This window comes from Symsagittifera roscoffensis, chromosome 5 (assembly GCF_963678635.1).
Source record: "Symsagittifera roscoffensis chromosome 5, txSymRosc1.1, whole genome shotgun sequence".
NCBI lineage: Eukaryota > Metazoa > Xenacoelomorpha > Acoela > Convolutidae > Symsagittifera > Symsagittifera roscoffensis.
The window spans coordinates 63,425,937-63,441,934 of record NC_087066.1 but is presented as its reverse complement, the minus strand read 5'-3'; the positions used below and the strand labels follow the sequence as shown (position 1 = coordinate 63,441,934).

At 38.7% G+C, this 15,998-nt stretch overlaps 1 protein-coding gene across 1 annotated transcript; it reads right to left on the bottom strand.

Moving 5' to 3' along the window:
• Positions 1 to 1,708: 1,708 nt before the first annotated feature.
• Positions 1,709 to 6,235, bottom strand: LOC134845532 (sideroflexin-3-like). The gene is made up of 7 exons (XM_063862462.1): positions 6,058 to 6,235; positions 5,819 to 5,989; positions 5,193 to 5,291; positions 5,041 to 5,116; positions 3,525 to 3,610; positions 3,074 to 3,201; positions 1,709 to 2,709 (listed from the first exon to the last, which is right to left on the bottom strand). Exons 1-7 carry the CDS (start codon positions 6,222 to 6,224, stop codon positions 2,459 to 2,461), a joined length of 978 nt encoding a protein of 325 aa, XP_063718532.1. The 5' UTR covers positions 6,225 to 6,235; the 3' UTR covers positions 1,709 to 2,458.
• Positions 6,236 to 15,998: the final 9,763 nt, after the last annotated feature.

The following is a 15,998-nucleotide window of genomic DNA, read 5'->3' as shown; positions in this document are numbered from 1 at the left end:
GCCGAACAAACCCGATGAAACTATTCGTAAGTAGCACGCTGATGAAAAAAAAACATTGGTTGTTTTCAGACAAGACAACATGAATTTACCGAACAATTTCACATCATTTTGCAACAATCAAAACAAGTAAGATAAATAAAAAAACACACCTCACCTGAAAAATCTAAAACGTTTCTAGAAACGAAAAACTATCAAAAATGATATTTTTTAAAAACAATTACAAACAAATCAAAATCTTAATTATTCTTCTTGCTTAAAGCAGAAATCGCTGAAAAAAGCTCGAAACAAACAAAGATGTAGAAACAAGAAAGAGACGCTGCTAAAAACAAACAAAATAATTGAAGTTCTAAAGCCGAAAACAAACGCCAACTTTCCTTCCTGAAAAAAGAAACTCCGGTCTGACAAAAAATTTTAAAAATAGAAAGTTCAACAAACACCAAAATCGAAGAAACGCTAAATAAATAACACGCTACAAAAAGATAAAAAAGGAATATCATTGTGCTATTTTTAAAAATGAATGAGTCCGAAAACAAAACAGTATCTGGAAATAAACAAAAACTCAAGAGAACGTTTTTTTTTTAATCTACGAAAAACTATAAAAAATTAACTAGTTATTTCGTACCAATTTTAACACATTAAAACCACTTTTAATTAGATGAATACAGATAGTTATTTCTGATTTTATTGGACTTCAAGCTTGATAGGTTTTCCTTTTCAAATGAAATGGCTGTCTTTAAAAAAAGGATTAGAATCCTATCAGAAAAAACTTTTAAAATCAAATGTCGAAAAAAATGTGCAAAACTAATGAGCTATTTCATCAGCACCAAAAAGAATGCGATAAAAACCGATCAAACAACCAAAAACAACAACGCTTTTACGTTTTATTTTTATCAGTTTTTTAATTGTCTAGGTTGATTTAAATTTTTCTAAAATTTATATAGGAATGAATCACTATCGCATAAAACCAAAAAAAATTCGGAAATAACAGCGACGAAATTATAGCCGACCTCTTCCAGCGCCAAAATTTTTCCAAAAATTTTAGGCAGAATTAATACTGATTAAAAACTCATAATATGAACGCAAAGCCCAAACCTAATATGCAAATACTACACTATACATTAAACACGGTGTTAGTGAAATGATTACCATTGCCTCTATTCTGTGAACAAAAATCTTTATGCGAAAAATTCTAATACCAGATTCCAATACCCTTGCTTACCGCAAGGATAAACATGTATGCATATACATTAGACAAACAAAAAATATGTTGAAACATTCTGTGCTGGGTCGAGCTGCTGCGTTGATTTTATGGTAAAAAATTCTATATTTGTCGAGCTACTGCGTTGATTTTATTGAACCTCAACTTGAACCTTGAAAGAGTATTAAGAAGACAAAAAAGGAATGTCATTGAGCTATTATTAAAAAGGAATGGGTCTGAAAACAAAACAGTATCTGGAAATGAACACAAACTCAAGAGAACGTTTTTTTAATACAAAAAACTATAAAAATTAAAACTACTTTTAACTAGATGAATACAAAAAGTTATTTCTGATTTGATTGGACTTCAGGCTTGATAGGTCTTCCTTTTTCAAATGAAATGGCTCTCTTTAAAAAAAAGGGGGTTAGAATCCTATGAGAAAAAACTTCAAAAATCAAATTTCGAAAAAAAAATAGGCAAAACACTAATGAGCTATTTCATTTGCACCAAAAAGAATGCGATAAAAAATATGTTGATAATGGAGTCTATAAAGAGCTATCGGTTTGGCACACTTTTCTTAAATCATAAATTAAGACCAGAAAAATATAGTTAAACATGAAAATAAACTGGCTCTAAGTAGTACCGCAAAACAAAACTTTTTTTAAATATTGAATGTAATTGCACTGAGATTCATAGATGACATATTTAACAGATTGCTGATGTAGACACGACTGCAGTTTGATAGAAGATGAGACCTCAAAAACATCCAATAGTCTATAATAAGTCTGACTTAAACTGAACTCGTTTCATTCGCCCGGAAAAGAAACCCCAATGTATTTTGATGAGGCACCTACAAAGTTGAAATTTTCACCCTAGTTTGAACTATTCAAGTAAAATTGATTTAAACGAGAGCAAAACACTCACATTTGCATGGCGCCAAACTCATTAAAAACACACTTTTCAGTGCAATTCGGCGCCCTTCAAGGACTTCGAACTATCGGATGTTTCCACTGCCTCAAGTTACTTTCATATAAATATGGACATTTCGGGTCAGACATTCAACCTATTCAAGTCGCTAACCGGTTCTCCAAAAGTAACGTACTACTCTCATGTTTTAAGTATTACAAATTAACAAATTTTTGAAAAGGCTACACTTGCTCTAGCATTTGTTAGAAGAGTTTGAGAAAAAAATTGCCTTTAAATCCATTTAGTCAATTTTTTTTTACTATTCTGACTCGAATTGTACAGATTGATCGACTGCTACAAACCTTTATTGAAATATACGAAACACTTTTCATTGAGCCCTGCAGCTCGTGCCTTTTTCTTCAGATCTGGCTCCAACTTCTCGAAAGAGAGTGAGCTCTGCTGTGGAAAGAGGGCGCAACAAAGAGGCGTGGCAAAGACTAGAAACAACCCACAAAGAGCTACTTGAATGGGTGCTCCGATCCAAGGTCGTCTTTTGAGAATTGTTGTTTTCCTATCTAGTTGATCCATTACTATAGGGGCCAGTGCTAAAAATGACCTTAAATTATTTCACGCCCTCTACAAACTGTAATACAAAAGCGAAGCTAAACTTCAAAAACACAAGCGAGAAAACGACTTAAAATAGCTTCAAAAGGGTCAAATATGAAAACATGAAAGAAGTAAAACTAAAAACACTCTACTGCACACTGCGCTCCGATTGTGTAAAAAAGGACTTTGTAATATGACACTAAGTACCCTCCTTGTAGTTAGCTTTAAATTTCCAGAAGCACTTATGTCAATCCTAAGACTGTCAAACTAAATCATCGAAGTACGATACAGCGTGCAATTGGATTTCGGGTTATCTTTATCATTTAGCACTTTTACTAGGGAAAAATACGTTCGTAAACTCACTGAGTCCAGGAACTGCCATCAGGACTCTGGAGACAGTGACAATAGGGATGGCCTTTTTGGCAGCAGCCACTGAGTCTCCTACTCTCTCGCCAGAATCCGTGAATACTGGAATCCCGTCGTACAACTCCCTTCAGTCAATACAAAGAAAAAATCTAACATTGCTTCAAAAATTAGATGGCAGCGTGACGTGAACTAACTTTCGCAGTATCAATTTTTCTCTGAATTGTATAGATTTTCTCTGATTTCAGTAAGATAGCACACAGCGTTGCCAATAAACTGAACGCAGCCATATTAAATCTCCGAAAATTGAGGAGCAAAAATATTTGACTGACGCTTTCAACGCAGTATTTCAAACATCATGAAAAACACATGATTCAACGTCACGCATCAAGTTAAATCGAAGAAACCCTAACGAAAAAAAAATATATTTTTAAACTTTTTAGTACAATACCTGCTTCGCATCATGGGAATGTTGATGCAATTGGCCGATCCAACTGCTACGAATGGCACCAAGCGACCCACCAAGGGAGGCAGATTCTAAGCACAAGGAAAATTTTATCTTCATAGTGCTCCGACCATTGAAAATGGAAGGAACTTTGGATTCGGGTGTTTCAGTTCTTTTCTTCTTACCACGCAAAATCAGGTGCCGTAAATAATCATCGAAATGTGCCGAGTGATGTATCTATCATGTTAAAGTCCTTTTAGCCGTATCTCGAACGACATTATAAACTTCCTAAAAAACTCCCAGAGTTCAGAAAAAGCGGTTTGAAACTTTTAGAGGTACAATATAATTTCTAGTGAGCAAAGCGATAGAGTAACGTTAGTTATCTGAAAAACTTTAGGCTCAGAAAACTTGATTTTCGATGCAAAAATTTAGCTTAATTTAGCACAAACTAGGGGAAAAAATTTGTTTCTTATTCTTTTTTTTCGGACAAATGATTTCAATTATGCCTAATTAACTAACTTTCTATAGGTTTGTATAGCTTTCTCGTCAATCCGCGTACAAACAGTAACCGGCTATCATTGTTTGGAAATTGGTTCTTTACAATAATATCAACCGACCGAACATCAAACTTAAGATCAACAAAATACAAAAAAAGCTGCTTGTTAAGTAGGGGTGCCGGACATCAAGCCGACGGGACTTCAAGCCGAAAAATTGTCTCAATAAGTCTCGTAAAATTTTATGAAAGCGCCAATAACTACTCAAGAATGATCATGAAATTGAGAAGATCTTCAAAAAAGTTTTCAACTTGATCGTATTTTTTTAAACTTTTTTAAGGGTAATCAGAGGGTCAAAAGTATCAAAGTAACCTAGGTTACGGTCAGGAGCCTATCTTCTTTTATCATTATTACTACCATATCTAGAAAATTGCAAGGATTTTGACTGGAATACGTGATGAAGGGACTCCTGACTGTAACCTCGGTTACTATGATACTTTTGACCTTCTGATTACCTATAAAAAAGTCATGAAATATGATCAATTTGAAAACTTTTTTGAAGATCTTCTCAATTTCATGGTCTTTCTTCAGTAGTTATTGGCGCTTTCATAAAATTTTAGCCTCCAATTGATGTTTAGGAAAGTTGAAAAATAAAACACGATTTGAAGATATTTCTCTTGTTTATAACTTATGCATTTCAAAAACAAACTGATATTATTAACGGGTGCCAATCTGAAGTGATTAATTATCATGAATAACGCTTATTATGGACTAAACTTGCATAAATTTTTGAAAAGCAACGTTTTACAGATGAAAAATAGTGATTTGATGTTGTTGTAAAACTTCAACTTCGGCATGAAGTCCCTTCGGCTTGAAGTGCCGTCGGCTTGTTGTCCTAGACCCGTTATGTAGCTATGTGCTAGAAATGGAAAGCTAAAGAATTTTTTCAGTCACTATCTTGACTTTTGATTGCAAAATAAAATAACTATTTTGATTCCTTTCTTTGAAAAAGTACTTCAGTCTCGCACCTTCACTAGAGAGTTGAGTCCTAGAGCTGTACCCAGAGCACCTCCCGTAGCTCCAATATAGGAAAGACCAAGCTGTCTAAAACCGATCAGCTATCAATTCTTTAAAATTTGATACACTACATAGAACATACTCTTATTGAACAGACACTTACTTTTTGTCAATCGGCTTATCCCCACTTCTATTTGTGTAGTTCACGACTGCATTGAAACTTTGATTGACCCACTGCCAAAAAACAACAGCTGGCGTAGTTCTAAACAGACCAATATAGAAATATCATACTTTACATTTAGGGTAGCACAAAGGAATTTGAGAATCCTTGTTAAATAGTTGTACTCAGGAAATGCCGCCAAGTTGTTCTGACTAGTCTCGAGAGAGTTGAAAAAAGGAAGGAAGACGGAACTTTTTCGGGCTATGCAGGCTACCTCAAAGATAGCTTGGAGCATGCCAGATAAAGTGATAGTATCTTATTGGAGCTCTATCATCCGGATCCGAAAATTATTCGTTTTTCAGTGTTGAGCAAAAATAAGCTGAGCAGTTTAGCTTCCCGATTATTTTACAGCGGTGGATAAAACTACGTTCATCTCTGATCACTCTAAGCTTAAGTTTGCCAATTTTTCTATAATGTTCCACCTATTTCAAGTTTTAACGATCGGTTGTCATCCATGTGCCACAAAAATTGATAAAATAATCAAACGATTAAAAATGATAGGTAGGGGCAACACAATTTGTGCAACTAGTTACTCTTGATTAACTCAAACTAACTACTAGAATCCAAACTTGTAAAAAGTGAGCATGAGTCCCCCGATCGTCATGTTCATTGGCACCTGAGCAGACATGCGCCCAATCAGCATCATTTTCTCCCCAGTATCAGGATGAAAAGCAGAATCATAGATGTATTTCTGTCGCCAGAGTTCTTTTGAAGTGATCCCTGGGAACTTCTCTCCTTTCCTAAATTGAGAGCTGAGTTTTCACGTGCTACCTCAAACAAGTGTCACTTGTCAACCTGATACACTTACTGGTGCTTCAGAACAATTTCCCGAGCCCTCTCAAGCTCTTCAGATGACTTCAAAAGATTAAGTGGGTTTGTGACAACAAAAAAGTGCTTCGCTCTTCCAACAAATGTATCCTGACTCCATTGTGGCTTTGTCAGATCAATGTTTGAAACATCAGAGGAAATTGTCATCTTGCTGTCTGAAAACTGCAATCATGGTCACAAGAGAGTTCGACACGGGGCGAAGCTAAGCCTCGGGCCACTTGCGATACAAAAACAAACATAGCATGACTTCTATAGGTTTACATAGGTGTATTTATTCATTAGCTATATAAATTGAGAAGAATGATGTATTTGTGTCACTTGAATACCACAGCACGCGAGGAACAATGATCGACATGTTCAAAATAGGTTACAACCGTTATGACCCAAAAGCTACAAAAGTCATTGTCGAATTGAATAATCGTGACACAAGGACAAACGACAAGAAAATGATAACGAAGAAGGCCAGCCTCGAATTGCGGAAAACCTTTTTTTACCATTAGATCAGCTACAGATCGGAATATGTTGCCAGGAGAAGTAATTGACTCGAAGACCTTGAACGCTTTCAAGAACAACCTGGACAAATACTGGAAGACAAGCGGAATTGATAAATTTGAGACGAATTAATCGAAAAAGAGTACACCATGAGCTGATCGAGAGAGGCGACAAAAACGCCTAAGAGATCAGAAAACAACTGAACTAAACTGAATGTTATTCTTGTTTTTGAGGATTCACAAAAATGCTGAAGGTTTGATTATTCCCTTTCGTTTATCATTGTTATTTTAGGCTGAAGTCGGGTTATGCTCTTCCGTCTCGAGGCCTAGAAGCTTCGAGGTGTCCACGGGCCGAAGCCACATTGGTAAGCACGGAGGAATTTTGGAGACAGTTCAAAACTGGCAAGTACTGTGGGGCGCAACAGGTTGGGCATAGAGAGAAAAGGGAGCCGTCTAGTTGGGAAATGTAAGTGTTTAAAAGATGGCTGTAGCCGAACCGGAGTTTACAGCATACAGCTGGATTCTTTCTAGAGAAGGCTTATTCTTAGGGGTCAACTTATCGCGGAAGGATACAAATAACCTTAGAGTGTAGGTCTTCGGCAAGGAACTTGGTTACTTGCTTTGTATGGCTGGGTTTCATAAAGTTTTACAAAAATTTAAAATACAAGAGTAGACTTCTTCTCGGATTTAAACATACAGTGGGTGCGGTGGGGTGGAGGAGGTATTTCCATTGATGAGTAAGTGAAAAGAAGTCAATGATTTCTTCATTAAGCGGTTTCAAATTGATATGCGTATTAGGCAATGGTGAAGGAACTCAGTGAGTGTGGAAAAAAACTGTTAGGGATGGGATCGGTAAAAGATATAAAAATAAAATTCAGAAAGAGTGTGATGGTTTGTGATATTTAAATTTTCAACGTCGCTGTGCAGGTGAGCAGTGGAACTCATGAGGTATAAGATGTAAAAAATAAAATTCAGAAACTCAAAGAGTGGTGGTTTGTGATATTTAAATTTTCAACGTCGCTGTGCAGGTGGGCAGTGGAACTCATGAGGGTGGAACAATTATTAGTTCGGAGGGCTTGGTTTTGAGTAAACTGCAGGGTAAAATGAGGTGTTACTGACAGGGTGGTACCATGCAGGGGAGGCGTAATCTACCATGAAACGACTTGCTAGCGTCTAAACACAGCTTCACGTGCTTTTAACAGTCATAATATCCATCGGAGAAGGATTAACCCTTCTCCTCAACTCCTAGCTTATCATACTGTAAAAATGAACTTGAAGTTAATTTCGTTCATTTCAGGACACTCGAGGAAGCTGAAAACTTTTGAAAAAAAAAATGTTTACAGTCCGTCTCCGGTACCCCGCCCCCTCCCCCGGATTCTTGAATCCTGGCAAAGAGCTGTCTTCTTCACAACCAGGAAGAGTAGCAAACTCACCCATTATCCCTCCTGATTCCGAGGAATTGCTGCTCAACGAATGTAGCTGCACAATCGTTACAACTCAGAGCGCTCTTCTTTATATAATGATGACTGTTATTCTCTCGACTGCTATCTCTACCACACGTCTTATTCTAATTAGCGAAAACCTCCAATAAAAGTGATTCAAAAAAATTCGTTTTTGACACGTTTTTTCAGGTCTTTCTGATCGAATGCCACACCCAAGATTCAAGCAGCTAAGGCTTCCAGGACTCATATTCTGCGCCAGGACTTGTCGGCGGAATATTTGCATTAATTGGCAAAGCAAAGAGTAGAGTCAAAAGTAACAACTAAGAGTTTAGCTCAGTTTCCAAAACTTGATGATTTGGCTTTTCGAAACTTTTAATTACTAGGTAAAGAAATGATAAAGGCCTGTATAGTGTTGACAGTTTTAAGTCTTCATCTGGTATAGGTAAGGGTTGTGTTTCCGAGTTTTTTCCAAATTTGAAAAAACAATGGGCTCAGAGAGTAACGAATTATAAAAAAAATTAAAAGAGGTGAAGCTGCGATTCGCAAACACTAGCGAGAACACAAAAAAGCAGCTTAGAAATTTAAAATATGGCTCGTATTTATAAAACTTTGCTACGCACCAGATTCGAAGCTGCAACCTCGCGATTAGGAATCTCCCGTCCTGCCCTCTCGCGTGAAAACAAGCTCGTTTTATCTATAGTTTTTGAAATGCATAATTTAGACATTATGTGGTTTTCCAATCTATTACATGCAAAATTATGTTGGATGCCTTCAGTTTGTTATATTTCAAATTACTACTTGCAAAATTGTGTCATTTTGTGTTTGGTGCCACTTTTGCTGCGTGTCATTGGCAATTTGTTAGCATATGTAGCTGCTTTATTTGTGACTAGTGTTTGCCGGTTGTTAAGTGTTCTTGGCCGAGAGGATAAGGCGTGAGACTCCAATTCTCGAGGTCGCAGGTTCTAAGTTTTAACTACTTCGATGCTTATTTTTTCATTTTAGCTTATAAGCTGCATTTTTGTCGTGTTTTCGCTAGTGTTTGTGAAGCGCAGCTTCGCCTTTGTGTTAAAAAGTTGTTGTCTTTGTTTCCGCTCCTATATTTTTTTCCATTGTAATTTTAAATTCAAATGTCTGGCGTGGTTTCCTGGAATTACTGTTTGATAGAAACATGTTTAAAGGAGAGGAATGGAATTGAGTTTATTTTTACGCGAGAGGAATTGAGTTTTTTTCATTCGTCCTGTTTGTAATCTTTCGCAGATCTGGCAACAGAAGATAGCTGTTCTTTATATTTAGTGTCTCTGCAAACTAAGTTTCAGATGAACCAACGCAACCAAAAAATTCTCTAAAGCATATGGTAGATTCAAGTCGAGGAATTGACAGCGGAATTTACATCATATCTTCAACGGGACTGTGCCAGACATGTAATCAGCGCTAAGATAAATGGTACGTTTTTGTGAAGCGATAACACTTCGCGAGCGCGAATCCAAAATGCACTTCGAGAGTGCTCGGAGACGTGCTCGTTTTACCATCAGCGACTTTAGACCTACCCAGAGGCGAAGCGGAGCTCGGCTAAACTTGCAATATTAAACATTTTTAAAAAATGAAAAATCAAAACAGATTTTAGTACAAAATTTTCTGAAATTTTGACGCGAACGATGATCAATTTGAGGAGAGCACAGGACTCTTAGCCGTTAGCTAGTTTTCGTCAGCAGTAAAAAAAATAAAACCGCAATAACAACAAATCTGTGTTAAAGAGATGTAACAACAGGAAACAAATCATCAAGGATGCTCCAAGGGTTTCACCACTCGCTTCTTCTCTCGAAACGATTAGTATTTTACGGAAAGGTGAAAGGAGAGTCGACATTTCCAATTTGAAGCCTTGGAACCATCTCAAGCCGACAGCAAGAAACTATATTTGCAAACTCAGCTTGCCAAAAATAGCTAGCACATTTCGAGCTGCAAATGAGGCCCATTGTACGAAGTAAAATCTTATTTTAAACTCCTCAGCAGTGTATCTATCACTTCAGTAGCAGTTTAGAAGACAGGAGACGTTGGTGATAACAATAATTTTTTCCAAGAAAATAGCAGGGGTCAACAGAGTAACAGGCAAGAATGTTACTTTGAATTTTTCACACAACGGATACCCTAGGATGTCCAGCGAGAGAAAGCTGCATGAGTCCTGGATGCTGACTGTTTTTGCGGTGCTTTTTTGTTTCTTTTTAATCTCGCGATTAATGTCTTCTTCAATATCTGATTAATTCAAAATTGATTTGAGAAAATATTGGAAAGAAAGATGTTTAAGAGCCATTTTTGCATTTTGTATTCTGTCTTTTTTCCTGTTATCCATTTAACAGTCTCCTGGAATTTTTCCATCATTTGCATTTCCTTTAGGATTTATGTTACACAAGTATAATCATTCAACACAATAGGAAGCATCAAGAACTTATAAAGACCCCGCTCTAGGATTGTCCAGACTTTCACTGAGACATTCCACTGAAGGAGATGCAAAACTTGCTTCGCTTCACTCATCTTCTCTTCAATGTGAAAGCTGGAAGTCAGATCTTAGGAACTAAAAAAATACCTAGGTCTTTCACTGTTTTAAAACCGTCAAGAGTTTCCATCGATCATTTGAAGTCTTTCATTGTTCTCAAATTTTAAGTAAAAATTTATCAAATCTTTTTGTTATTTGATTAGTTCATATTTCCTTGCTCAAGGCTCTCGAATTCATCACTTCCAACGGCTTGCATCTCGGCCTCAAAGTCAAGCACAGTAAGTGTGAGTTGTGGGCTCCTGTGGAGTTCTCGTCCATCCCCGTTTCTATCCCGAGAGCAGCGTCTAATGGCTTCGAGCTTCTTGGCGCCCCCATTGGTGATACTGAGTTCTCAGTTAAAGTCCTGGACAAACGCATCTCGAAAGCCACCAAATGTCTTGAAAAGTTACCTCTTCTTGATGACCCCCAGCTCTCACTTGGCATCACTCGCAATTGCCTTGCTGCTACCAAGCTGACGTACTCTCTTCGCACTCAGCCGCCCTCTCAGCCTGTCGCAGCTTCACTGCAAGTTTTTGGTGAACTCCTCCGCGATGCTCTTTCTGTCATAGTTGGCTCACCTGTTCCTGATCTTGCCTGGTCCCAGTCTTCCCTGCCTATCAAAGATGGCGGACTTGGCGTCCGGCAAGCTCGCGACCAACACATCCCTGCCTTCCTAGGGTCTTCGTGTCAGTCAGCTCATTTGGTCTCGTTTCTTACCGAATGCGACATCACTGATACGCCGCAGTTCCTCCGTGCCTCTAACGACTTCCGTGAACAGTCTGGAAGCGTTAACACTCCCGGTTTTACTCAAGAAGCTTTCCAAGAGAAACTCGATAAGGCCACCTACAACGCTTTCTTCTCGTCTCTTCCCGATTCCCGCAAGCAAGCTCGTCTTCAGTCGCTCTCTCTGCCTTACGCCGGCGCTTGGCTTACCGCAGTCCCCATTAAAGGTCTTGGCCTGCACCTGCTGAGTTCCAAGCTGCTGTCAGATACCGCCTTGGTCTTCCTGTGTTCGCGTCTGCTCGTAGGTGCCCCGCGTGTCCGTCTGGCATTCTGGACGTCCTCGGGGACCACGCTGTGGCTTGTGGGGGGAGTGGTGGCCGGATCTCCCGTCACGACAGACTACGGGACATTATTTTCAATGCTACCACGGCTGCCTCTTTAGCCCCCATCAAGGAGCAACGGAACCTCATCCCTGGAGAACGGTCCAAACCCGGCGATATTTTTGTCCCTACTTGGAGCGCTGGTCGCCCAGCTGCTTTCGACGTCACCGTGACATCCCCGCTGCAGTTATCTCTTCTCTCTCGTGCGGCGGAGACCCCCGGGGCGTCCCTGGAAGTTGCTGAGGACCGCAAATTTTCGAAACACGAGAAAAACTGTGAGGAACAAGGAATCAGTTTTTTTCCGTTAGCAGTCGAAAAGCTCGGGGGTTGGTCCGCTTTAGCTATCAAAACCCTCAAGTCAGTTGCTATCCTCGCTGATGCCAGACGTTCTGGTTCACGTGACGCTCGTGTTGCCCCAGTTCGCCTTCTCCAGAGCCTCTCAGTGTGCCTCATGAGAGGAAACGCCACTATGATTGTCAGTCGGGCCATCTAGTCTTGTGCAGTTTATTACGTTTTTGCCTTCCCAATTCTGGTGCTCCTTTGTTCCTTTGCTGTTAGTGCATTCCCCCTCTCTTTTCAATCCTCAATGGTTCATCCCACATTTGTTGTTTGTTTTGTATTCGGTGTTTGTTGTGTATTCGGTAATTATATGCTGTTTATTGTAATGATGCATAGGTTTTTATATCGTAATTAGTTCATACCAGTATTTTTAATGGAGAAAGACTATCGTCTCTTGCTTGAACATTTTCGAAAGGCTTAAGACTTCAAATCTTCGCTAGGAATTTGAAAAGTCGAGGATATCATTCAGATCGTTAATGGAGAAGGAAACAGATGCATACCTAGTAGTGATATTTCCACCTGTGTTTAAGAAATTGTTTGAGCTCATTTTATCTTCACTGAAAAAAAAGCAAGAAAAAACTATTTTTTTAGTTCTATGTAACCAATTAGTACTTCAAGTAATTTTCCAAATAAACTTAACATGAGAAATATTATCAAGCTTTGAAAAATCAATTAAAACACAATCATTGTCAAATTGGCTCATTATCTAAATCTTCGTAAATTTGTTTATAAAACGAAAAACATTGGTTCGAACAGATCTACTTGCGATCAACCGTGTTGACATTTTTTCAAAAGCCTGTTGAAATATTTATTCAAAGCTTTCTATAAGCATTTCTCCAAGATAAGCATTTCTCCAAGATTCTCCAACTGGAATCTTCCGAAGTGAAGCTTAGGCTCCAGAGAAATCCTCTGAAGTGAAACCCTCCGAAGTAAAACTTTAGAAACTTTTTCCTTGAACGGAAGGTTAAGTAGACTGCGGTCAGAACTTTTTGACACCTGACCTTCTACCGACAAAAAAGGTACCCTCTTTTTGTCAATTTATTCTGACGGAAGCCTCTTGCTCCAAAAAGGAGCGCTGCATCACCCTCCGAATTTTGGAAATATTTCCTTTAGAAACCCTTCACTTAGGAACACGCTCCAGTAGAGTGCACTACGCTTGGAACTTAAGCAACCCAAAAACTCAAAGAACTACGACGGAAGGTAAGTTACTCTCTGTATAAATATAAGGAGTAGGTCGACTAATTGATCTAGAGATTCGCGTTCAACTTTGGATTTCAACTTTAGTTGTTTCTTGAATTCATATCTGAAACTCAGCCCGAGCTTATGATACGAAAAAAAAAACGAAAGCAGCGTCAACCTCACCGAAGAGACCAGAGTCGGACAGAATCAAAATGGGATCATCGTCATTTTTTGACTGGTTATTGATAACAATGGAACCACAAATTGATATGAGAGCATGAGCCTGCAGATGCCGTTGACATATGCGACACTAGATTTGACGCTAATAACCACTTCGGAAAGAGATATGAAGGATTTTTTGGAGATTTGATGGCAAGACTTGCTGATTTTGACATAAATGACATAAAGATATGTCATAAATGACCGCCAGTGCTGTTGTTGTTGTTGTTGGGGATTCACAGCACTGCTGTTGGGATTCTTGGTCCCGGCGTCTTCTCTAAAACAATGTCCACTTGTTTCTGCACGTGATACAATCACAGAATAATTGCCACGTGCACGTTGTCATTTCTGAAAATCTCTCGTTTACAAATTTCCACATCGTGTTTAAAATTCTCGTCTTGAGGCCGATTCGTTTATCAAAATGAATATATGGTTCTAATCGATTTACAATCCTACTGGTTCTGAAAACAAATTCGTTTCTCGCTTTTTCCGTTCTCACTTTTCGCATCTCAAAAATTTCTGTATTTCTAGCCCGTGTGGTTCGCCTGTTTAACACTATTTCATTTCGTTCATTAGAATCAAGACTGGCAAGAAGTAAGATGTTATTTAGCTGGATGAACATGGGCAGGGGTAAAATGTTTAGCAAGCGTAGTTCGTTGATGTACACTCCCGTTTTATTTCCAGTGATCCAACGGATTACTTTCTTTTGAAATCGCTCCAACAAGGAGGCTCAGTCAAGCCAAGAAAAACGGAGCAAGGGACTATCTAGAATGCAATCCCAGATGAAGTATGAGCAATACATGGTGGCGCAGAAAACAGATCAATATCAAGCATATAGTTTCTGCAGCAGCCAAGGAAGCTTTACTTTAGACATCGTAATGAATTGCTGACTTTTAACAAGCGGACGGATAATCCATCAGGGGGCAACAATATGGGTAGGTAGAGCAGTTTACGAGAATTTGAACGCGCCATGGCTGGAGACAACTTGAGGCGCACATTGAGCTGGACGAACCCCCACATGGCCTGCAATAGGAATTTCTTCAGGAATAAGTTTGTACTAGGTCCAATAGGTCTATCGAAATGTTCTTTCTGAAACTGTCGAAATCCGGGCAAAAAGGTGATAGATCACGAAGGACTCTAAAAATCCCAGAAAACAAAAATTAGAAAGGCGGCTTGGCTCTATCGTCATCTGGAAAGATGAGAATCTGTCGAAGAAACAAGAAGGCAGTGCCTTGAAATTTGTTCCAGAGAAAACAGTCCTGATGTACATGGCAAAAATGGCAGGCGATTTTGATGGTGCCAGTAAAATAATCGAGATATTACTGAATCATCTTGAGTTCAAAGTCAGTGAGCAATGGTGAGATTCCAGAAAAAGAATCAGCAGTTGACGAGTCAAAAAATTTCCTAGACCATCTGAACTTGCTGAAAAGGACAAGCAAACTTGTTGGAAAGATTTCAGAAAAGATATTGCCACCACGTTCAAATTCATGGATCTGGTGAAAAAGCAACAGTTTTGATATCAAGGTGGCAATTCAATTCAATTTATCAGCGGACCGCGTTCAACGCTGGATGACATGCATAAGAAAATGCAGACAAGTTTTTGATGAGACCGAGAGTGGAAGGTTGTTTTAACAGTTATGGCAAAGATAATGGCGCAAACACCGGCAAAGTTTTCGGTTGTTTATAGTCCGGAAGCAGACACAGACAAAAGGTCCTACGCAAATTGGCCTTGCGTCACCATATGTCAGCTTGTCACACAAAAAGAGCCTTTAAATTAATAATCTTAATCCAATATACGTAAGCGACAGATGAAGATCACGAGGTTAGCCGGTGGCTCAAAAGGAAATTCTAGAGTCTTGAGAGGGAGGGGGCTCGAAGGTGAACTTGGATGAAATCTGGGTTCACGAAAAAGAAATTTTAACAAATGAGATATTGTTATAAATATGCTATATCTATTATATAAATCAAAATGCTGCATGACAATTTCCTGATTGAATAGGACAAAAGAAATTTTAAATTACCAGCTTAAAAAGCGAGAATTTATAGGTGCAGGTGTGAGCAGATTTTGATTGCTGTTTAGCGATAGTGTGAAAATTTTATATGGTTGAGAATTTTGGAAGGTAGATAAACTTAAGTCTGCTGCAAACTTCTGTAAATGACCACTGGCACTGTATCTTGAGTGACACTCGTGTTTCTGGGGATTCACTGACAGAGGCAGCACGCGATGAGGACATCGATCTTGAGTCCGGGGAGTATGTGCCAGTCGGTCATATCTGGAAGTTCGACCTTGAGGGACACGAAAATACGTGATTTTGGAGTGAAGTTTTATTTTTCAAAATTTCGAATGGAGCCTGTCATGCTCAGTTTTCTCGCAACAACTGAAAACACAAAGAGAAAAATCAGAACGACCGAATTTACAATTGCGGGAAAATACTTAAGAAAACAGCAGGAAATTGCTATTCGCAATTTCCAGATACAAAATAAGACACGTGTAGAGCCGTCCTATCCTGAAATAGGAGGCCAGATAATCACGAGAGAAGAGTGCAATTATTCGAACTGAACCAGAGTGAACCTTCAATGGAAAGGTGGACAGCTGAGTGTCCCAATGGTTCAGACTA

What these genes read in the sequence shown, in the direction of transcription:
- LOC134845532 (XM_063862462.1), bottom strand. Translation starts at nt 6,224, where the DNA reads ATGACAATTTCCTCTGATGTTTCAAACATTGATCTGACAAAGCCACAA. An exon ending in CTCATGCTCACTTTTTACAA is followed by an intron (nt 5,292 to 5,818) that starts GTTTGGATTCTA and finishes TGGTCTGTTTAG; the next exon opens with AACTACGCCAGCTGTTGTTT. An exon ending in GACTCAACTCTCTAGTGAAG is followed by an intron (nt 3,611 to 5,040) that starts GTGCGAGACTGA and finishes CCTTGTGCTTAG; the next exon opens with AATCTGCCTCCCTTGGTGGG.